This window comes from Arvicanthis niloticus, chromosome 23, assembly GCF_011762505.2.
Source record: "Arvicanthis niloticus isolate mArvNil1 chromosome 23, mArvNil1.pat.X, whole genome shotgun sequence".
NCBI classification, from domain to species: Eukaryota; Metazoa; Chordata; class Mammalia; order Rodentia; family Muridae; genus Arvicanthis; species Arvicanthis niloticus.
In genome coordinates this window covers 27,970,261-27,995,103 of record NC_133430.1, presented here as the reverse complement: position 1 = coordinate 27,995,103, position 24,843 = coordinate 27,970,261, and the positions used below count along the sequence as shown (strand labels likewise).

General features: G+C 39.0%; 1 protein-coding gene across 47 annotated transcripts in view; it reads left to right on the top strand.

The window, feature by feature from the left end:
* The window catches only part of Nrxn3 (neurexin 3), a 1,548,305-nt gene that overhangs the window by 453,598 nt on the left and 1,069,864 nt on the right, over positions 1-24,843 (top strand). For 28 of the 47 annotated variants that reach the window (XM_076921537.1, XM_076921535.1, XM_076921530.1 and 25 more), the window contains one exon: positions 4,770-4,931. In XM_076921537.1, coding sequence (XP_076777652.1) covers positions 4,770-4,931 — 162 coding nt within the window. Of the gene's footprint in view, positions 1-2,891; positions 2,916-4,769; positions 4,932-24,843 lie in introns of all 47 variants that reach the window. The other 19 variants (XR_013106667.1, XR_013106666.1, XR_013106665.1 and 16 more) reach the window with 1 other exon arrangement.

Below are 24,843 nucleotides of genomic sequence, written 5' to 3'. Positions count from 1 at the left end.
TTGTAAATTTGTCACGCAACCCAGTTGGACAGCCTTCATCCTTTATTAATCAGAAAATGGTATGCAAATTTCCAGAAAGTGCTTATCAAATTTCCTTCTGCAGTGTGATTGATTTCGTGCCGTCTCGTGTAAACATGAAAGCATACGACATGACAGGTGTTTGCATATGTTTTCTGTTTGATAAAAGTATGACTCCTAAGAAATGCTAAACAAATGGCGAAGGCTGGCACACATTGAATCACATTGTAGTCAAAATACTTGTCTACACACTTAACTCTAGCAAGGAAGCCAACCAATTGGAAGGTCCCATTCTGTTTAGAGTGGATTCTTACCACATAGGAATTTGAATTCTATGAGTCATTGATCTGTGATTTCCTTCAAGCTCAAATACCTCTGATATGTAAGTACTTTTGTTTATCTTCATTCATTGCTACACAGAGGAACTTCGAAGCAATCAGAGATTCCCAAATCACGTTTGCACTTGCAGACATAGACTTAATGTATCTGGGTTGTGAACTCTCAACCTAAAAGTGAATCATGACCTTTTTTTCGACTTCTGATTGCCATGTCCAAAATAATACCTGTGGCTCCTCAGTCAGCTGAGGGGAAATGCCATGTTCTGGGTAGCATTATCAGGTCACGTGTCTCATCGGTTTTCTTCCCTTGCTTTCTACCCACATACACACTTCCTACTTGTTCATGAATGGTTCTAAGGTGCTAACAAAACTCACTTTTGTTTCCACTAAAAACACTTTCCTAAGAGTATCAGGCCCTAGCTAAGCCCTTTAAACCAGAGCAGCTAAGTTAAATTATTATTCAAATATTGTTGTGATGTTTCAGTTAGGAGCACTGTGAGAAAAATCACCCTGTAGAGTTTCTAATCTATTCCAAGTTCGAAGGTCCAGTGTCTCTCTGTGCCCTTGGAGAAGTCACTAAACCTTCCTCCACCATAGCTTGCATTTGCAAACTCTGATTACAGTGCTTCCCAGCCAAGTGTACTGGCTCAATATGCAAAGTGGCTTCTGCTCCAGAAGGACTATGAGCTCCTCCATGGCCTGGGTGCTAGATTTCCTGTGATGTACAAATGATTTACAAGCTGAGCAGCCAGTCCCAGAGGTGACTACTTCTGCCTGCTGCCAAGGATGCAGAAAAATGGAACTTCCTATTCTAATTAAAGCTGTTGAGTGCTTGGGATTTGGAGAATTTCTTAGCAAAGAGGATTTTGATCTCGTGGTTAAAAAAAAAAAAAAAAAAGACACACCTGTATCACTTGAAATATGGAAATCAAAATTCAGAGAAAGAGGTTGATTTTCACAAATAAATTTCATTTAATATTGTCTAGTCTAAGATTACTATGTTGCCCATTAAAATATTTATATTATCCCTTTTCAGTTCCCTAGAATACATTAGAAAGAATTGAAGACTCTGTATATTTCAAATAAACTTTAAATAGACTCATAAATATTTGATAATAAGCTGATGACAACTCGTCTACTTTTTTTTTGGCAAAATCTAATGTTTTTGGTGAGAAAGATTTATCTAAGAAAAATTGTCCTGTCCTGGGCCTGGGATTCAAAATAGTTTCTCTTACCAAATAGGGCACAACAATTGTTCCCCACCCTATGGCCACCAGGATGTAATTTAGTTCTTATTCCAACTCAGAGCCAAGCCCAGATACTTTACTGGGACTTCTGATTGTAAAGTTTGGAATATGGACTACATGTGTTTGTTCTAAATTATAGTGTGTGTGTCTGTGTGCATGCATACACACACACACACACACACACACACACACACACACACACACACACGTGCCTGTAATCACACAGGAAGGATTGCCTTTTACCTTGTTAGCCCTCAAGGTCAACTCTCTCACATCACCTGCTTCACTTCTGGGTACCATTTTTGGTAAAGCACACAAAACCAGGGGCAGGTGTCCCAGCCTTCCAGACTCCCTGCTCAAAGGGTGTTGTCAATTTAGCATTTGAAAATCATCAGTAAGGAGAGATTAACTGTAGTGAGGGCTTTTCCGATCAGATCATCTACCATCCTTTGTGCTATCTATTTACAAAGTTGTTTAAGAGCTTAAAACACAGTGTTCCAAAGGAATTGTGGACGCTGTCTTTCCATCCGTTCTGAGAAAGTAAAGAAATTACATTATTGAGTAATAAAAAAAATAAAATTTTGATGTATTCATCATATGTCACAGACATTGAAAACCGTAAGTAAATGAAATATGAGAGTGTTCCCTCTTGCTCACAAATCCACAGAAATCAGTGGGGCCACAGATTAGCCTGCTGAGACCTACAATATGGTGCATAATGAAATCTTGCTGTGTGAGGTTCAGCTTGCTAGCTTTCAGCTCTTTTCAGACTGGTAGTTTTGTAGTTAGAGTCAGATATGAAAAGAAACACTAACATACTATTAGTATGTAGTTATCTTTTTATCTACCTATGGAGTGGTTTGTTTGGGGGATTTTTTTCTTTCAGTAAAAGAGATGTACATGTGTTTATTAGGGGGTGGGAAGGAAAACCTGGCAGCATTCACTCAGAAGAGTCCTGAGAAGTAAGTATGATACTAATTCTAAGGGGTGAGGTGTTGGTCTGAGTGGCATTTGGAAGGAAGGGGCAGTTGCCTCGACTGGTGGCTGAGTCCCCAAGCAAGAGTTTCCATAGAGTCCTGGTCTCATTGTCTCTCCCCACTCTCTTTCTGTGTTGGGTGCCTTTTTTTTTGAAAAACTAACACAAGATCACTCATACGATGCGTCATTTTACTAACCGACTAATGTACTAACACCCTAACAACTCATCTTTGGTTTTAGTTTTTATTTTTAATTAACAATCGTTCTGTTCACAATTTTTAATTTCCTTTCTTCCCCCTTCTCCGCAAAGCACTCAGGCATCGGACACGCTATGGTAAACAAACTACATTGTCTGGTAGATATCATTCTTATTGTCTTTTTTTGGGTTTGCCGTGTGTTGCTCCCCCTTTCCTGCCCGACCCTCCTTTTGTCCTCTTTAGACTTATTTTCTCTTCCTTTTCAATTTTTTTTGTTGTTAAATTAAATGCAAGATTTTTTTTTTTCTTTAAAAAGAAAAACAGAAGGAAACGTAACTGTCCTGAAAACAGCTATTTATTCAAGTTTGTTGGGGACAGTTCTTTATCTCCAGCCTTCTTTTTATTTTTCCCCTGAAAGTTGTTTTTTAAGGGAGTCTCTTCAATTAGTGATATTTTTATTTACCTATTTTGAAACCTCTAAATGACAGTCTAGAGACAACAGAGGTTTTAGCGAGGGCTTCCTTCTGCTGTGTCTCCCCCTCTTTCTCTCTTCCTGTTCTCTCTGTCTCCTTCCTAATCCTTAGTTCCTCTCTCCTTCCCTTGCTGTAGCTGTGGCTGCCACAGGTGATCTTGGGGAGGAAAAGATGCTGCTTCCTCTAATCTTCCTCTCTCTTCTTTGACCTCATTCCCCACTGTGGCCAAAGGGAGTGCCACCAATTGTTTTCTTCATACACACTGCATGGCATGGTCCTGTCTCCTGTCTCGTGGAACACCCATCAGCATCTGTCCCCCATTTGCCTCTATGTTACTAACAACTGGCAACCAACCATCAATCCAGTTCCACTCTTCTCTTTCCCTCTACCCCAATCTCCATCCTCCTCTCATGTTTCATATTTTTGGGGGTTGGGTTTGGACTTTTTCTTTTCTTTTTTTCTTTTTTTTTTTTTTTCCAGCGAGGGAGGTGGTAGGCAGGGGAATCGTTAAACTCTTTACTTTTGAGAATTTTATTTCCCTCTCCCACTTTTATTTTCCCTTCAGTTTCTTCAATGCATGCGTGTGTGGTGTGAATTTTGATTCTGTTAGTTTATCCTTCCCCACCCCCCCCAGACTACTTTTCTGCCCTGCCTTCTCTCTTGGCTCCAGATAATTTCCGCATGGGTGTGTTAGTGTGTGGTGTGTGCACGCTCTGGGGCTCCGTCTTTTTCTCTCTGCCCTCTGCTTGTGGATGGTGGGTGTATGAGTGCTGATTCTTCCCTTTGGCATTATCATTATTATTGTTATTTTGGTTATTACTGCCTCAACATTCATTTCTTTTGGTTAAAGTTGCTTTTTGAGTTTGTGCATTTTTTTTTTTTTTCTGGTGGTGGTGGTGGTAGGTAAGGGAGGGTAGGGTTGGTACCTGGGGTAATCCATAGCATGTATCATTCCAGACACATTAGAACAGAGACCCTTCTCCTTCCCTACCCTGAATGCATGTTTGTTAGTGTGGTGTGAACCATAAAAGAAACAAATAATAAAAGAAAAGAAAAAAGGGGGAAAAAATCCACTAACAACCAAAGACCAACCCCTAACATATACCATTGTCGAATGTCTCCTTTAATGTTTTTCATTACTACCATAAATAACAACTATAAGAAAAAAGAACCAACCATTTTTAGCAATGAACCAAGATAAGTGATATCGTCTGAGGGTGGTTCCATTTTCTAGCCTGACTCAGTGAAGAATGTACTGGGTGGAAGAAGGTACTCAGCTTAGTCATTCTAACATACTGTCCCATTAACTACCAGGGAAGACTCTAGGCTTGGGACATAGGAAGGCAGACCAGAAAATGGAACTTGGGTTGCACATACCAAAATCAAGCCAAATTAGAAAAAGCACCTCACCAAAAATCTTAATGGAGCTGAAACCACAAGTAGGGGAAGCCATTAAGTTTTAATTGGATTGTAAGGTCATTGCTGGGATTTTCTTTTGTCCCTATGTCCCACTACCAGGTGACAATCTCTGTGGATGGCATCCTAACCACAACGGGCTACACTCAAGAGGACTACACCATGCTGGGCTCAGATGACTTCTTCTATGTTGGTGGAAGCCCAAGTACAGCGGACTTGCCAGGCTCACCTGTGAGCAACAACTTCATGGGCTGCCTTAAAGAGGTAACGTTTGCATACTTCCATTGAATGGGTGAATGGTAGGAGTACTTATGCAAAAACAAACAAACAAAAAACAAAACTGAAAAACCACAGAGAGAGAAAGACAGTCAGAGAGAGAGAGAGAGAGAGAGGAGACAGAGAGGAGAGAGAGAGAGAGAGAGAGAGAGAGAGAGAGAGAGAGAGAGAGAGCTAGACCAATGGCTGTGCATAGCCTCTAATCTTTGAATGAAATAAATATTATAGGAGACAAGATTTGAGCTTTAAAGAGCCCATCCTTTGTTGGGTAGCCTTGGGTTTGCTACTTAATTATCTTGTTTTCCCCTCTAACTAATGAAGATGCATCATTGCATATTGCTTAGCTGTGCATTGTAAGTGAAACAGTCATTGGAGATGAAATCACAAGGAACTAGACATACATGAAGGTTATTTTGTGCTTTTTACCCAGCACAAGGATGAGAGCTGTGGTTAAGCCACACAGCTTGTGTGTCTTGTCTAAAATATAGCACATGTATTGTTTTATTGTTATTGAATGTGGCAGCCCCCCAAGACTTTTTTTTTTTTACTCAGGAGGCAAAAATTTCAGTGTGTAACATCCATGCTCAGAAAAATGGGCCTGCTTTTCTCTTTCTGTTTTCCTTCCCTTAAATCGAGTCCCTGTAGCTATGGGAAGGCAGCAGGGCTTGGCGGTCACTCATGTATTACCCTAGTAGCCGATGTGTTGAGACTCTGTCTGAGAGCAGAGGAACTTCAGTCGAGTGTAAGTTCAACTTCTAAGGTCAATTGTTGAGGCAAAAAGAATCAGACTTGATTTGTAGAGTTATTTCACCACACTGTGTCACAGAAACACTATACTGTACGTGCTTTCTTTAAACTAAGCTGAGCTTGATTTCCTGAGATATCCATACCATTTCCTTAGGGAAATTTCTGGAGAAGCTAATAGTGTTCCTTCTTCTAGACAAAAATCTCTTGTGACATCTTATGAATCTCCCCCTGGGGCATATATTTTTATTCTTATTATAGTTATTTGGAGTTTACTGCACAGCAGACATACAGTAGGTGGTATTGAACGGGGACAGCAGTGGTACCAGATGATGAACAGGAATTGCATTTACTATAACTGGCACACAGTAGGTCCACAGAAAGATGTTTTGAATGGACTTATTTATCAAGAAACCATGATGTACCTTTACTTGTGCTCTGTATAAGTGATGGTCTCCATGCTCAAAGACTTCATAGCCTGGGAAGGGAGATGAGATCAGTGAGTGAATAATTATAACATAGGACCATGTGCTTAGCACCACAGACTTAATGCCCTGGTTGAACAGAGGAAACAGGTAAATTTTAGGTGGGAGTCAGTTTTAGAGAAGAAGTGACATTTGAGCCAAGCCTTGGCTGCAATAAACCATGTGTGAGTTGAGAGGAAAAGGTAGAAAGCAAAGACATGATAAAGGAGGGGAGATTGCAATCATATTCTTCTTAGTCTTAAGGACAAAGGGAAAGGAGAATCCAAAGCTGCTGTCCTCTCTCTGATGGTTGTTCCCCTACCTTCTGCTAGCTGGGGGTGCCATAGTTGTTTCTGAGGAAATTATGGTAAGCACGCAGCACTTGTACCCTGCCATTTATTCGTATTTAAATAGAATGAGGGCACACATTTGTAACCATTAGGGCTTCTTTACCTGAATAATGACACAGAAGCTTGTGTTTACTTACGATGCCTTTGGCCTTAGCTGAGGTTTGCTCCCCAACTAGCTGTTAATTTATACAGACTCATTTATACTATTCTATGTCTGCTATGTGACTGGTTATGTGTCCTCAGTTTCATAGGTTAAACTTCCTTCAAGTCTGGGTGGTAAATATCCCAAGTCTCTCTTTCCCAGAGTTCCTCTCTCTGTCCAGAAGTTCGACCTTACTATTCTACCTTTTGCTATAGACCATAGACTTTTTATTTTTAACCAATCAGAAGGTGCCTTAGGCAGGCAAGAAAGGACAGAGACACATCTTTACACAGTGTACCAAATCATCACTCCAAACGCAGTCTACTCAGTGTCGTATGAAGCCCGAAAGACTCTAAAACCCTGCCAGATTCAGACTGGTTTGAAATGTACTCTCATCAGAAAATGATCACAACATTCCCAACACCAAGGACTTGGCTCAGGAATGTACCAAGAACTGCCTAATATGACATAGTCCTCCATTTTTCTGTGAGACAACCACCCTGAGCGTGAGGTTTCCTGGAGAGGACTTATGGGTCACATATTCTCTATGCCCAGTTATGGTAAATCATCTGTATATCATATGTTTTGAGACAAAGGGCCAGTTTCCCAACTATAATATTTTTTATCTATTAATAAGGACGATTATATCTGAATATTTATAAAAATAGCATGACACCCATGATAACTTTATTTGTGAAAAATTTAGATTTAAAAATATGTATATATACACGCATACATGGGGGAGATGGATGGAGGGAGGAGGTAGTTAATGGAGATTATGTAAAAAAAAAAAAAAAGACAGAAAGCCCTTCAGAAGTCTGTCAAATGTTAAGTAGCTCCCAACTTTGTAGGGCTAGCATAAAGACTTACTGTGACCCTCTAGAACTCACATGGAAGATGAAAACCTGGAGTTGCAATTTAAACCTTTAATTCCAGTGCTGAAGAAACAGAGACAAAAGTCTTCTCAAAACTTGCTGGCCAGATAATAAAGCCAATCTCCAGGTTCAGGGAGAGACCCCTATCATTAAAATCAAGATGGACAGTGACTGAGAAAATCAGCCCAAATCAACTTTTATCATACACACACATGCACACTCATGTGCACACACATGTGCATGCACATCCACACTCATGTATGTGCACATGCGCACATGTATACAAGAACACACATACATATGCTCACACACACATTTGCCTGTGCACATGAGCACACATATGTATACACAAATGAAACAATTAAAAATGATTCCTGCATACACACAGGGACACGCACCCACCCATACATGTATGCCTAAAAGTTTGTGATATTTCTGGAGAACAGAGTCAATATTTGAAGCAACCGCAATGAGTGGATAGAATTTTCCATTTTGCAAGCAGTAGCAGTAGAAACTTAAAATTGACTTTTAGAAAGAAGTGGCGAAAACATTGACAGAAGTGGTTTGTAAAACAGGGTTTGGCTGGGCCCCCACCTTGTCTGCATTGCATATAAGTTGGTTTTTCTAAGGGCCTGTGAGGTCTTCCAGTTTGTATGAGAGCTTGAACATGTACGTGACCTTGAGTCTAATGACATCCTGATGTAGGCTTTTTTTTTTTTTTTTTTTTTTTTTTTTTTTTTTTTTTAAACACAGGATTTACCTGTCTTTTGTCTGGGAATTTTTTGTTTTTGACAACTTAGTAAACCAGAGGACCTGCCTGCCCCATGGGCTTTAGCTTGTCTGTAGATGAGTCCTCTCTTTCAATCATTTAACCTCCTGACAGCCTCTCTTCTTACCATACAATGCCACCTTTCCCTCCTTGTCTCTCTTTCTTCCTTTGCCATTGTCTCTTGTTCTTTGTGGCTCTAAGTTGCCCCAGCTCATTGAGTACTTTAAACGCTGTTTTCATCAAATTTAGGGCATGGTGAAGGGCTAATGGGATAATGGACATTTGCTTTCTTGTTGTAGAAACGGGTTTTACTTGGGGAACTCTGCCTCAATTCTGAAAACCGAGTTGTGACTCTGCTATTGAGCAAAAGTGACTGGCTAGCGCCGGTGTACACACCTCTTAACTTGATATCTCCGTGAAAGCCATGTCCGAGTTGTCAAGAACTATTGTGTTTCTCTGCACACCACACCCCTCTTAATCCAATAATATCACCAAATTAACATCTTGATCATTATTATACTTTCATGTTTCAGGGTATATATTTCGATTTTATTTATAATAGATTCCCGGGCCCTAAAGTTGTTAGGTTTGTGGGGATCTCAACATGCTGATTTTTGAATGAACAATACATCAAAAAGTGGGTACATAGTTTTCATCGGATAAATGGTTTGAGGCACAGCTGACAAATAGCATTTATAAAGAATACTTTGCCACAGCAATAGTTGAATCTTTAAAGATCCCTCAGATAGCTGATATGAGAGAAATAAAGGGTCTCAACAAAGCTAGAAAGGATGGCCTGGATTCCTTCTTAGGAAGAATAATACAAGTCTGGAAAGGCATCATATTATAATGAAAAGAATATCTAAATGGAAAGTTAATAGACCCTGAGGCTAGAGAACGGCTTAGCATTTAAGAGCACTGGATGCTTTTCCAGAGAACCTGGGTTTGGTATCCAGCACCAACATAGTGGCTTATAACCATTTATAATTTTAGTCCTAGGGGATGTTCTGGTTTCAGTGAGCATCAAGAATGCATGTGGTACACAGACATATATGCAGGCAAAATAATCACACACATTAGTAAAATAAACTAAAATAGAAAACTACTTAACTTTGTTAGGAACATAAATTTGATTACTCTGTATGGCTTAGTATTAGACACTGATTTTTTTTTAAAGAGTATTAGTTTGCAAACTTATAAAGAGGAGATCCTAAGAGCTCTGTTGTGTTCTCAGGAACAAGTGAAATTATGAGCATAAGCCAAACATTATTATATAATAATAGCTTAGAAATCTAACAATTATTATGTATAACCTCTTATACAGAAGTTGTGAACATGATTCTAAATGAATGTACATCTGCCTGTGCGGATCTCCTAGACTCCTGTATTAGTAAGTCATCAGGGAAAACCTTATTTTGAAGTTTTTTTCCTATTGAAAAATCTCTCATTTTTGTAAAAAGAGGGACAATCCAGTCACTCATTCTTGGTCTTCCCTTATTTCTGTCTTCAGTCATTTATTTCATGCTGTCAATCTCCCTTTGTTGAAATACCAGCTCCACAAGAAGACATAATTACCATTTCCCAGCAGCCAGAAGGGTTTCTGGTATTAAAAATTGTGCTCAATCATTAGTATATCCTTTTCCGCTTCCTCCCTCACTTCCTTCCAGGTCTCATGTCTCTCAGGCTGACCTGAAACTCATTATACAGACCTCTGCTGGATATTTTCTGGTTCTCCTGCCTCTATCTTCCAAGTGTTGGGATTGCAGATGTGTGCCTTCACATCTGTATATGAGATGCTACGGATAAAACCCATGTATTTGTGTATGCCAGCCAGTATTCTAGCAACTCCACTATACCCTTATTCCCGGGAAGTCTATCCTTTCTTAAGAAACAGTCTGTGCTTCTAAAGATTTCATTTAATAAGCCTGTCTAGAATAAATGAGTTAGCTGTGTGGAGCTTTAAGATCTGGTGAGGTGTAGGGTCAACATTATCTTAGTTCGGGCTGCTGCAACAAAGGTTTGGGTTTTTGTGTTTGTTTGTTTGTTTGTTTGGGTTTTTGCTCTTTTTTTTTTTTTTTTTTTTTAAAAAAACAGGCTCAGTTATTGTTTTTTAAAAAAATGGAAATGTGCTTTTGCCAGCACTGCAGGTTGGGAGTCTGAGCTTGGGATGCTATCACAGTCTTATTCTAGTGAGGGCATCTTCCTGTTGGCAGGGTGTCATCACTCATTGCCTCTTCACTTGGTGGAAAAGGGGTTAAAGAATTTCCTAGGATCTCTTTGATAAAGCCAACCAAGGCCTAATTACTCGAATGTGCTCATCTCTGAATATATGATGCTGGGGTTAGAATTTCAAATAGTGGCCCATGAACACTCTAGCATGGAATAAGGAGGGGCTTGTGAGTCCCTACCTTTACCCAAGGAGGTATTGACAGTTCAGCCTTCTTGGGGAGGGAACATCGATTTATTGAAGGGTGGGGTAACTCAGCTACTATGAATGGCCTTACACTCATGAGTGTATGAACAGCAACAAACTGTACTTCCTGAGTTATAAAAATAAAAAAAAAAGTTGGGTTGTATATCTATAGGGGGAAGAGAAGAAGAGTGAGTATGAGCATTCCATGACATTTTGAAAGAGCTAATTTTAAAAAGACTGTTATTGTATGTTCTTTGGTGAACTATGAACAACCAGCCCATAGGTACAAGTAAGTACTGAGAGCATATAGCATCCAAGAGATTGGTAGGATATAAATACATATATAAAGTTCTTACTTTAGAGAATCTCAAACTTGGTAGAAGGGGACATATACATATATATGTATACACACACACACACACACACACACACACACATATATATTTATTTATTTATAATTTTCCTGAAAGGTAGATAATACAAAAAAATAAAGACATTCATGCTTGTAATGGGGCTGTTGAGGAAGGATTACTATTATTTCTGTAGTCCAAGAAAGACTTTTTAGAAGATACAGTACCCAAGCTGTGGTTTTAAGATGAATGGAGAAAACAGGAAAGAAGTGTGGGGGGTAATGAGACAGTGTACACAAAGGCAAGCAGGCAGAACACCTAATAAGCAGTGAGGAACTTATAAAAAGTTTATGAGTACCAGAGAACAAATCATAAGATCAGAAGTTTTAGAGGTAAAGTAACATAATTAGCTAGGGTCCAGTTCACTTATCCCGTGCTCTACCCCTGGTCTTTATTGTGTATTAACATAGAAACATAGTGTATGATGCTCATATTGGCATGCTCTTTATCAAGCCCCAATTCTTTAACCAAAGTTTGTCAATCTACTGTCTGGATCTGCCCAGGATACTTTATTTTCTTTTCAGGAAGCTGAAAAGCAGGCATGGGAAGAGAAATCTATCAGGTTCAGCACAGGACAGGGATAGTACTACCCGGAACTGTTTCTACAGAAAAGTGTTTCACCTTGACTGGTCTCAGTTTCCATCTAGCCTTCTGTCAGGTTATACAATTTCTCCTTCTCTGTCTTTGGCATAGCTAAGCTGCTGTTGTTCAATGAAGCACAAGTAGTCATACACAATCTATGCCAATACTGAGTTATACAGTGATGCCCTCAGATGCAGGAAGTTCACTGAGGCCCATCACAATGCCCTCCTACATGCTGGACCTTCTGTGCTGTTCAGTTAGATTCTTTCTGCATTGTCCTCCTTACTCTTCCATCTGGTACTTCTCTGCTGAACCCAGGGTATTAGAGTCTCTCTTTGCCCATGGGAAACCCACATGTTGTTTGAGAACTCTAGAGAAGACTGGCCTTTCTCACCATCTTTACTCATGAAATCTCTAATAGGAAGGAAAGAAAAACAGGAATATTGGGAGTATGGCACATATATTCAAAGGAAAAAGGATTGAGGGGAATACCATTGTGCACATTATATCCTGAATCCCTTTGTGATTATTAGCCATTTAAGACAGAATGGGGTTTTGCAGCCAGAGATAGTCTCTGAACAGATGATTAATGGTTTAATCTGTAATAACTTTACATTTTATAGAACCCTGATAGGAGTCCACATCTGGTGACTGAAGCTATTTAAGGCTGTGTTAATTCTGTTAATTGCTATATGTTTATTTGAATTGCTGGCACCTGCGGGCATTTGAATAATATGTTTGTTGACGCCTTAAAAATATACTCATTTTATGTTATTCTGTCTCACTGTCTTCTGCTGCTATTTTCTGAAGCCATACCTTAATTTTTCTGTTGATTTTTCTTTTACATTGCCCTGTCTCTTTTTCATTCACTATTCTCCCCCCCTATACACACACACCTTTTTCTTTAATTCAGCGCTTTACAAAATCTTGTGTTGGTATTCTTCCTAATTTGTTAGGTGGGGACAAATATCCATCTGTATGCAGGTGATTTGGGGTCATGGCACAGGTCCAGACATCCTCTTTTCTCTAGTGTTAAAAACACTGTGTAACTCAGAATCATTAGAGGCCAAGTCAGTGTGAGGGATGCAGAAGGAACTTGAGTTCAGAGTTGTGTCCCGTCTAACTCATTCCTTATGATTTTCCTTCATGTAGCAAGTTATTTGACTGCCCCAGGCCTCAGCTTTCCCATTTCTGGTGACATATATGTTATATTAAATATTTTTTTATTTTTTTGTTAAATATTTTAATAAGAAATAACAGAAAGCAAAAAAAAATATTTTCTTCATTGGTTGGTTTTTAAGACAGGGTCTTTCTATTATGAATCTCTGGCCGCCTTTAAACTTATTATATTGTCTAGGCTACTTCTGTTCTGTATTAAGTATTGGACGTGCTTAATAATACATTATACAATGCTAATATGGTCAGTATTTATATGCTTTTTTTGCTTACCAATTTAAAAAAAGGAGCTGCTTATTTCTCTTTGCTGTTTATATAGCTTAGAATAATTTAAAGAAAAGATGTACTGACTAGGAAGTTAACCCCTAGGGCCAGTTCTAATGTTATTTAAAAGGGGTCGCTTTTTCTGATCTTTGATAACTATGTCTTAATCATTAAAACCAGAATAACATATTTGCCATGCCAAATACCCATGGCAGTGGTATAGAAGAGGAAGCCAAGCTTACATCATTGGGGACTTGTTGCACACTTGAGGTATATTTCAAAAGGGGGCAGACATGATCACTCATTCCAGGATGAATATTTTAAAAGATGAAGTAATATCAGGCTACAATATTGCCTCAGAGATATTTGGTAGTAAAAGAGACTTTTCAGTTACTGCTAAAATCAAAGTCTCTTTCTCATTTCCTCTGCCCTTAGTTGTTTTGATCTGAGATTTTAAACTAATAAATTATTGTTATTTTTATCAAAATTATTACTAATTAATATAAACAATATTAATAAAAAAACAAAAGCTGTCCAGGAAGTATGTAGACTAGTGTGGGTTAAACTAGGTGCAGTTTTTTTTTTTTTTTTACCTTAACCTCTTGAGTACTGGGAGGTACAGGCATGAGCCACGATGCCTAATTCCAAATTCAAACTATTAAAATGCTATTGTTCCTTATGGTTGATGATTTGTTGGGAAAACATGGTTTGTTTGGTTGGTTAACTTGATATTCATTTTCCATTTTTAATAACTATTGATTTTTGTTACTTTTTATTCAAAATTTGGCTACTCAGTGGCCGTCTCCCCATATCTGGCTCTGCCAATGAGTGTAGCATCTGTGTTCCGAGATACCTCTGCACCAGAGCTATGGCATTTTATCCATAGGAAAGCACCTAATGCAATCAGAGATGGTGACATACAGGTTTAGGACTTTGGTTCATATGCTTTAGGAAGTCATCTGTCATTTGTTTGGGTCACAATTCAGGATGCTATTTAACTGAGTACTAGGATCTATGTTGCCCGATCAGTGACCAAATATGAAGTCAGAATGTTGAAAAACAGCAGAAAGATGAGGATAAATAATTCTATGTCTTGGTTACATTTTCAAAGTCTTAGATTAATCATCCTTTAAATTGGACTGCCATTGATTTTTCCAGCCACTTAAATAGATTCCATTCATTCCATCCTTTGACTCTGCTTACTGTCCTTTTAAATAAAACCTTTAGTCCTGTAGGATAAGTCCCTGTGCTCCTATTTATTCTTGTTTTCTCTGACAAGAGTATGGGCATTGGGGAATAAAAAAGAAATAGATGAAGATAACGAATGCCCAGCATAATTTATATATCCTCAGCATATCACCACCATGAGTGAATATAATGACTACGAGTCATAAGCTTTTAAAACATCAACTAATTGATAGATCAGAACACTCTTAGAGCTCAGTTCTAAAACAGATGAAGACATCCATTATGCTGACATTAAGAAAGTCAGCTGACAGACGGGCAGTGGTGGTGCACGCCTTTAATCCCAGCGCTTGGGAGGCAGAGGCAGGTGGATTTCTGAGTTCAAGGCCAGCCTGGTCTACAGAGTGAGTTCCAGGACAGCCAGGGCTACCCAGAGAAACCCTGTCTCGAAAAACAAAAACAAAAACAAAAACAAAAACAAAGAAAGAAAGAAAGTTAGCTGACAGACCCAACTTCCTCTATCTTGAAATAGAAAAATCAAAAGTTGACTATTGCCTTTACAATAAGAACCTAAAGAACTGCTTTGTGGAGTAAGACCAATTTGGTTTATATATTCTTAGGAATAAGAGGCAGGTCAATGAGTAAAATGTAAGTATCTAACACAAATAACTCTGAGAGAGAGAGAGAGTTGGGGAAGGGGGGAGAGGGAGAGAGGGAGAGAGGGAGAGAAAGGGGGAGAGAGAGGGGGACGGGGAGGGGGAGGGAGAGTGGACGGGGGAGGGGGAGAGGGAGAGGGAGAAAGTGCTATATTACTTTGACTCATATTCAAAGAAATGAGTTCTCTGACATTCTGGCTATCAAAATAGACTTGGTATCTAAGTGAAAACTTCAGTGTCAAATGAGCAGTTGACTTTTTTCTGAGGAGCTTCTTAGCTTTATAGTGAATAAGCTCCCTGCATAGAAAAACTAAATTGAAAGCTAGTTGATTTGACCTGGCTCGTCAGCACTCTCCAAGACAATTGACTATGCCCAGCCCTCGAAGATCAATGGCTTTGCCTTTATGGCCCGAGTTGAGCTCCTAGTCACTGCTGTCACCTCTTTTTATAGCTATCATTTATAACTATTTTCTTCTCCCTAGTCTTATGATGGTATCAACCCCTAAAACCACAGGAGCTATATTCACAACAGTGATTGTCAAGCACACAGGGTGAATGTGTATGAAATGTGTGGATACAAGTTGCTATGAACTTTTTGAGTATACTTTACTTATTTTTTACATAACGCTTAGGTGAATTCTCTCATCATTACTAATCTGAGTTTCGAGGCAGAGACTGCTGTGCCCATTGCCACTGTTGTCAGCATGAATGATGTAAACTAAATATCCCTGCATCATGGATCCTGCCAGCATCCTCATCAACTCAATCATGGGACTCTCCAATAGGGAAAGGGTAAAAGCTCCTCGTAAGAGATTGGTGAATCTGGGGTTAAACTCACCCTGGGGAATGGCTGCTCACTATCATTTGAAGAGCACACTTCATAGGAAAGGTCATTTAATCAGGCGAGAATGCCCTGCTGGGAAACCAGCTACAATTACCCATTTCTTTCACCTTGCCATTGATTGTTCTGCAAGGACGGCAGTTTTTGCTTGATTTCCCACTTTGACTGGACAAATTGATATTGTTCAACCTGCTAATGGAGGAATGATTCTCATTATGAGACTAGAGAGAGAAGGAGTCTCTCCTGGTATCAATGCCAAGCAGTAGAAGGCTTTTGTCTTGAGATAGCTGTGTGTCTTTATTTTGTTTCAGCTTAGTATTTTCTGATGCTGATGCATTCATTTCCAATGATTTTGACTTAGGAATTTCCAGTCTGATTTTGAGAGTCATTTATTTAGCTTTCCAGTTTTTCTTTCTTTCAGGATAAACTCAGTGGAACTTACTGTTTTCTGAAAATGCCACCATTTACAGAAAATGTAATCTAGCACAACAATCCCACTGAGACAAAATCTCACATGTCTTCAAATGCTTCAAAGGAGATTAAAAAAATCCTACTCCTTATACATGAACACCTATAGCGATAAAACAGTCATTGAGCTAATTGATTAGCTATTTTTTATTGCTTTGCAAATGTGGAAATAACTATTCCACTATTGTGGCATTTCAGTAACCTTGGGCTCCACTTCCATGTAGATGGAGGGCCATGACTAACTAGTTTCTGCACAGTTTTAAAGAGAGATGCAGAAGCAAATGGTTTACTTCCCAACTGAAGGCATAGCGCCACAAGGCAATGGCCCTGCACACCAATTATCAACCAATACAATTTTCTTTCCCCCTGTCATGTTTCCCACCCTTTAGTGGTATCACAATATGACCTAATATTTTCCACATAAAATAGAAAGTATACGGTTTATGTTAACGCACTCTCCTTCTGTCCCCCTAAATTTACCATGTTAGCTTCTTTCTTCTTGGCTTGCAGGATAATTCTCTCTCCTGAAGCATAACTACTGTCCCTAGTTGGTTTGTTGTTTGTTTATTTGTTTGTGGGCTTTGTTTTTGTTTTTGAGATTCATCCTGTCTTTAATTTTCCTTGGTCTTCTCACATTGGCTCTGCCTCCTCTACTAAGTAAAACCATGCTTGAAAGATCTCACCTCCTGTTCTGTTTACACCTTAACACATTGCTTCCCCATGACATGGGGAGCTGTGCATATTTCCTGCCATGTCTAAGTCCAGGCAGTCACCTCATGCTCCACATTTGCAAACCAAACTCAAGGCTTTAGTGCCCTTTGTGCTGTTTAGTAGAGGTGTCTTGTTTTCCTTCCTAGAAGGAAGCACTGTATTATAGGTTCTTAATTCACAACTTCATCACGTGTAAATGCTAGGATCGTCTTTAGTATGTTATATTTTAGTGATCTGCATTTTCCCAACAGCTTGAATTTCTTGATGGCAGAAACATACGAGATTGAACAGTTCCTGTAGATTTAAACATGTAATCTGGTTTTGAGTATATTAAAAATGTTCTTTAATTTGGCTATTATGAACAGGGCCACAATAAATGTGGTCACGCAGGTGGATCTCACTAATATGCTGGCTTAGATTACTTCAGTAATGAGAATATTATTGTGAAATGATCACCTTTTTTTTTCTTCTCACAATCGATTAATGATTGAAAAGGGAACTTCCAAAACAAACCCAGACAGATCAGTTATCTGCTCGGATTTTTTGGTGGTAACAGAGAAGAATTGACACTCATGAAAGTTTAATAGATTAATAAATACTTGTAATGAAACTATATGATTAAAACATTCACTTTAAGCTTCTATTCCTTTTCTCATTAGCATCTATCTCAATCACTTATTTCAAGTGTAGTAGATCTTCACACAATGTTCACAGTTCTGTGTTGGAGACCTGTTTCACGTGTTGGAGAAGGTGCTGTATGACTCCATGTAGAAGGTCCCTGAGTTAATGAAACTCAAACTGTGGATAAAGCAATCCAAGAGAAACTATGGCGATAACTCTTCAGGGTGTATTTCTGGGGGCTGGAGAAATAGCTCAGCGGCTCAAAGCATTTGTTCCTGTAGAGGACTCGATTTCATTCTTAGCATCCACATTCCTAACAGTCACTACTGTCTGTAACCTCAATTCCACAGGACCTGATGCCCTCTTCTGACTTCCATGGGCACCAGGCATGCGCACGGTGCATAGACATACACACGGACAAAACACTCAAATAATAAAAGAAAATAAATCGATCTAAAATATGTTTCCAAATAAGGAAAAATGATGTGGGGGAAGTAAGGAAGATGATGGAACAGAGAGGAGGTTCTTCATTTAGCTGAATGACTAGGAAAAGAATGACTTCATGTGGTGGTAGATAATTAAGCTGAGAACCAGGAAGAGAGGACTCAAGCACACACAGATCTGGGGAGGGGGCAGCCCTGCCAGAGAAAACTACAAGGATCAGAAAGATCTAAAGCAAGGGAAAGCTGGCTATGTTCCCAAAAGGCCAAGGAGGTCACAGAGCTGTGGCTGAGGGAGAGGAATGCAGGACAGACAGGCCTATAATGAGATATGCCTCTGCTCTCTGGGGCGATCCCATCCTGGCAATATCAACTTACCAAGCTTGTCTCCACCCCAGTCTTCGCCCCTCTTCTCCCACCCCCCATCTGTGATTATTTTCTCTCTCCCATTATCCTAAAGAGCAAGGTATCACTCTAAATTCCGGGCACACACACACAGTGTAGTATGTGAACTTATGAATTAACTCCCTTGTTCTGCATCACCCTGTTCACCTGTTCTCCTGTTTGCTACCTTCTCTTCCTCTCTCACCAACTGTTCGTCACTCTTCTGTCATCCCTACTCTTGTTTTAGAGAATATATGGATAATTTATATATTTATATAAATACATATTGAAAAAATATCTATGCATTTTAACTATGGTAGGTTTTATTATATATTTATCTGCATATATCTGAGTATGTAACAGTAATAACTAAAGAAATAGAGCCCACGAATTTGAGAGGGCAGGGGCAGTGTTAGGAGGGGATGGAGAAAGGATAGGAAGAGAGGAAATGAAGTACTCATATTTAATTAAATAAAAATAAATAAACCGCACCAAAACAAGACAAAAAGCCATATAGCATGCAATCTAACCCTTAATGATTCTTTAAGTGTATATATGTATTAGCAAAAAGGTAGTTTTCCTGAAGCTCACTTTCTTCAATTATTAAATAGGTGTCTTAGTGGTCTCTACCACGTAGAGTTTTCATAGTGTTCAAATGATACAATGCAATAAAACTTTTAGCTATGTCTGGCATATACTGTATACTCCTTAGACATTAGCTATTACTGGCATTCATTTTTTCTCACATTGTCCTGTAGTCATGTGCTACCTTTTACAGCATACATATAATCCCTTTGAGAGCGGATACGGCTTGGTAGTTCTAACAATGCTGTTCACACTATAGGTTTATAAAGGAGTGGAAGGTAATTTATAACCTTCAATAGAATTTCTGGAATAACTATAAGGAAGTTTCTATTTCTTCAAATTACATTTTTACGCAATTAAATTGATCCATTCTACCGTGATTAGAATAATTTATTCTTTGAATATGTTTAAAATTTTTATTCAAGATAAATTAAATGCATGTGCGTATGTGAAATTTCAAAGTTCACATTTAAAAATTTCTTTGCAATTAAATGATCTGTGATAAAAGTTATCTTTCTTAGTATAGTTTTTTTCATAGATATTACCATAATGGGTCTGATGGATGATCTTTAAAATCTTAAATGAAAATAAAATCAGCTGTAAAAATGTCTATCGGCTTGTCTATTAGCCATGCCCAGTTCAGGTTGAAATCCTTATATAGTGTATAATTGCTTTTCAGTGTCTTACAATCCTTCAAATGTCATTAAACAGCAGATGTACAGTACTTTCTTTATGTTCTAGGTATAGTTTTGAATGCAAAGCCTACTGAATGGTTTATTTATTTATTTATTTAAAAATAGTACTTCTGGAGTTGGTTTAGCTTCTTTTATGGGTTGATAGTTCTCAATTGGAAATAATCTTGAGTCCAAAGAATATTTTTCCATGGCCAGAGATACGTTTTGTTGCTTAAATTGACAGAAGGGAGGAGTAAAGGCTGGCTATAGTACTCAATTTGCCAAGTAGAAGAATGCTGCTGTACTGTGTGATTTACAAGGCATAGGACAGCCCACCTAAGCTGATAAGGAATTATCCAGTCTCAAACTGCTGTAGTACTGAGGTTGAGAAATGGTGAACCAGATGATGGTGAATAGTTTTGGCTTTTCTGACCATATGATTTATATCACAACAACCAAACTCTGCCTTTATAGCATATAAATGACCACAGGACAATATGCAAACAGCTGGTTGTATTTGTTTTAAAATACAACTTTATAAAGTTCCAGAGAGATACAGTATGTTGTCTCTTGGATTTAGTCAAAGTCATAGACAAACTTGACATTGTCAATATAATGTAATAAGGTGTCTTCATTAGAGTTTCTATTGCTGTGAAGAGACACCAGGACCATAGCTGTTTTTACAAAGGGAAACATTTATTGAGGCTGGCTTACAGTTCAGAGATTTAGTCAGTTATCATCATGGCAGGAATTATGGTGGCATTCAGCAGACATGGTGCTGGAGAGGTAGCTGAAAGTTCTAGCTTGGCAGGTGGCAGGGTCAGAATGTAACACGGGGCTTGGTTTGAGTATCTGAAACCTTAAAGCCTATCCCCAGTGTCATACTTCCTCCAATACAGCCACACCTCCTACTAGTGCCACACTTCCTATAGTCACATTCAAACGCATGAATCTGTCGGGACCATATAATCTGTTCAAACCACCATAGTAATATAGAATTCAGAGATGTAGGAGGAGTTTGTGCTATTTTTGATACATTGAGTTGAAGGCACTTGTTTCCCTGGAGATCAGTGTTCAGTTTATATAGTTAAAATTGTAACTTCAATCAGAATACAGAGAATATAGGAAGAACAATGTGTTAAAGATTGAATGCATAGTCAGAGAAACCAAGATTTAAGGAAGGGTAGACCTAGAAAAATTAAAATGGTGTCATGTAAGCCAAAAAAGCCGGAGGTTCCCAAGGAAGGGCATTGTAATCAGCAGTGTCAAGGAAGGACAAATCAGTGCAGATGTTGAGAGTGTCATGGGAGCAAAGAATCAGAAGTCATCTGTCACCATTGTGTTGTGCGTCTGAATAGAGATTTAATCATCTTGAAGTTCAGGGACAAAAGAATAAGACAAGGCCGTGGTTGTGTGGTTGTTTACATAAGATCTGCATGAGATCAAGGCAGTCAAATTGGAGCATGGGGAAAAAATAGGGCTCATAAACCCTCACTTCTAGGTGAGGAGCTTTGACATTTGAAGCTTCTGGAGTAGAGAGTCATTTTCTTCTCCCCCCCCCCCCCCCATAGGATGTTCATTCTTGTGAATGGCTCTATCTACACATATGCACTTACAGGCAGAACTGATTGGTGGCTCTATTTGCATAACTCAGTAGGTTCTAACTACAGGATATGGCATTGGGAGGCATGTGTGGTAGCAAGAAAGGGTCTGGGAGGAGTTGGAGGAAAAGCAGATATACTCAAAATACATTGTATACATGTATGATCCTCCCAAAGAATTAATGGAATATTTTTTAAAACTATGTATGAGAAATACTTTGGAGCCTTACTTTGAATTGGTCTAAGTTTTAAGATATATTTCTTTATGCAGTGCACTATTCAGATAGCTCATTGTTCAAATTTGCAGTCCCCTCCCCTCTAGGTGGTTAACTCTATCATTGGATTTTACCACCACTGTGAGTTGAAGGGTTCAGCATCTATTCATCTCAGTACAATTTAAAGTCACAGTTACAAAACAGTAAAATTCCAGATTCATATTATCGTATTTATCAAATAGAACACACGCCTCATAGATTTGTAACTGTAAGATACCAATGAATATCTGGAAGACAATATCAATTCAGCTGAGTTCAATTCAATTTCAGGCATTCACCGAATGCCATAGACTTTTAACAGTGATATGACAGGAATTTTTTTTTTCCCTTTCAAAACAGCTTGCCATCTTATCTGTTTTATATGTTTATTGTGCAAAGTATTTGCAGCAGATAAAGATGTAGTTGGTGAGAAAACATTTACCTACACAAAGCACTTGAAGAATGCAATCATAAAGAAAAACAGCAAAATGGTATTGTCACATAGCAAAAGTATTGTCACATAGCAAAATCAGGAATAGAAAGCAATATTTGTACTAAAGATTTTCAGACGGGGAGGAACCAGCATGAATTGGAATACTGGGAACATCTCTACATGTATAGCTATCTAAATATTCTTCTCTAGAGCTGCCAAATGACTTTTAACAGAGGAACAAATGCTAGTGGGGAAGAACTGAGGGGCTGTAGAGGGCGTCAGAATGCAGTTTGCATCTTAGAGATAGATTACATCTCATGCCACAATGGCTATGGCTTGTTAAGGATCCATAGTCAAGTTAAATTGATTTGGACACTGGATCAACGTAGTTGAGGCATACTGGACCAAGAGCCAAGTGGTTATTTTCTAATGGAGTTACTGAGGAAGGGAACAGAAGTACAATCAAGTAATCAGTGAAACAGATACCTACATAGGGCTCTGAGTGAAACCATCCTTGCAAGAGATGGGAAGGCTGACCATTCAATGCACTGCTTTTTAGTGCTATTAGGCCACACCCACTAGACTCCACCATCAGAGCATTCATTCATAAAATCATCTCTCCTGTGCTGATGGACAAATCAGTTCTTCTTCATTGTGGACAAGGCAATAGCCAAGCCAAATACTTCTACCACTGCAGTTTCTGATGAAGGAAATTTGACATTAAGAGAAACCATATATATAAATCTATAAAGTAAAATCTACATACTGCTTCTCACCTCTATGGGTTCACCAAAGCAGGGGTTTCATGAAAATACCATTGAGGGTGACTCCTTTGTGATTTTTTTGGCTAGCTTTTAATCCCTATGTGCAAAAAGCATTTCTGAAAGAGAGTTGAAAATTGTGGAGTCTGATAACACTGCTGGTTGTCAGGTTTCTCTCTAATGAATAGCTTATCAGTAAATGTGCTCAGTGGTTAATTACCACATCAGGGCTTATTGGCATAAAACGTAGTAGAATGCCCATTATCCTTATGCAAATTTGGATTTGCTGTGGGTTAAATCCTGTGACCTGAAATCTAAGTCACCTGTCATAAATTAATAGAACCGGGTATGTACTAGCCCTGCTAGGATTAGCATTGACAAAGAAACCTACAAGTGAAGGCTGGGAGGAGGGAGAAATGGGATCTGGGTGGGTGGGGCTCATGATTTGGACCATTTTCACAAAGGCCTGCAGAGTTGATCAAGCTGCAGGGGTTGATTGGAATTTTCTTTTTGTTTGTTTCATTTCATGACAGTTGTATAGTTAAGTGGGCCTAGCCTGTGTTGATCCTATCATCCAGACGGTAGGGGGCTGAGACATGTAGGTATAGGTTTTGGGTGGGGCAGGGTGTGGTACCAAAGGACCTGCCAAATTATAGGTAAGATGACTAAAATAAATGCTCAGACCTCCACATGGTCTAGTAAGGTCAGACTTCTCTAACAGAACAATGTGTACTTTGTGCTTCAACAATGAATGTGGATTTCTTATGCTTCTGGAAGCATAAGATGAAGGTACCAGCAGGTCTGGTTTTGGGAAAGGCCACTCCTTGGTTTGCAGATGGCTTTCTTGGACCTTCTTAGGCAGAAAGAGAAAACTATTTATCTTGTATGTCATCCCACTTATGAGACTTCCATCATGACCTAATTATCTACCATGGATTTTTACCTTATACATATCAATGTCTATAGATGAAAAGAGTGTGGAGGGATTTAAGGGTTCAGCCTATGGGAGGCTGGAGACATGGTTCCATTGGTAAAGGGCTTGCCACAAGCATAAGTATCTGAGTCTACTTACCTAGCACCCAGGCAAAGAGCAAAGTATGATAATCGCAAGACAGCAGTGGAACCACTGAATGGGGACCACTCTGTGAGTAGAAAGAAAAGTTTATTTGAGAAACCAAACTGTGAGGTTGCCTCATGGAAACAGAGCCACAGCTGTCTGGGAAAAGAAGCAGACTTTATATGATAGCAGGGTGGAGGTATTTAAGGTCATGCAGGCTGTTCAGACTGATCAACTAGATGCCTTTGCCCAAGATCGTTAACTCTCGAGGAAAGATAAAGGAGGTAGTAGTTTTCCTGGTAAAGAGAAACTGACCTTGTGAGATTCCTCGGGGATCTGAGTTTAGGCTTCTGTTTAATCAATAACACTCCTTCTGATTACCCAGTCAGAGTCTTTCTCTGTAGAACATTGTCATAAGCACTGCTATTTGGGGGACTTGCCTTGGACTATCAATGGTGAAGACACAGAGGTTAGATTCCGTGAGGTTTACAGGCCAACCAGTCTAACCAACCTGTGAATTCCATAATCAGGAGAGGCCATGTTTCAAAACACAAACTGGAGGTCAGTCAAGAAAGATACTTGGCATTGACTTTTGGCTTCCACAAGTACTTCTCCTCCTCCACACATGTTCACACTTATATACGTAAGTACACAGGCACCACTTAGTCTGTAGTACTAAAGAAGTTTTGCCATAGCTCCATCTGAGCCCATGTAAGTTTCTGGTTATTCAGGTCTTTTGATGGAAATGGAGCATAAGGTAGCATATCTTAGACTATCACATCTGAAAACTCAGAAAAGCAGTGCTTCTAGGTGACAGAAGTTGTTGCCACGCAGTGGTCATGCATTTTAAGTGTCCTCTGGGTTTTAGAGCTGACTTTAACTTCCTCCCAGGAACTGAGGTAGATTTAATGGTTGGAGTTCCGGTCCCTGTCTGCACTAGCTCAAGAGTGAAGGAATCGAAAGCCTGGTGGTGACTCGTGAGATAGCCTGGTGTTGTGAAAACCTTCTTCAAATTTATTTGATTATATCAAAAGATAGGT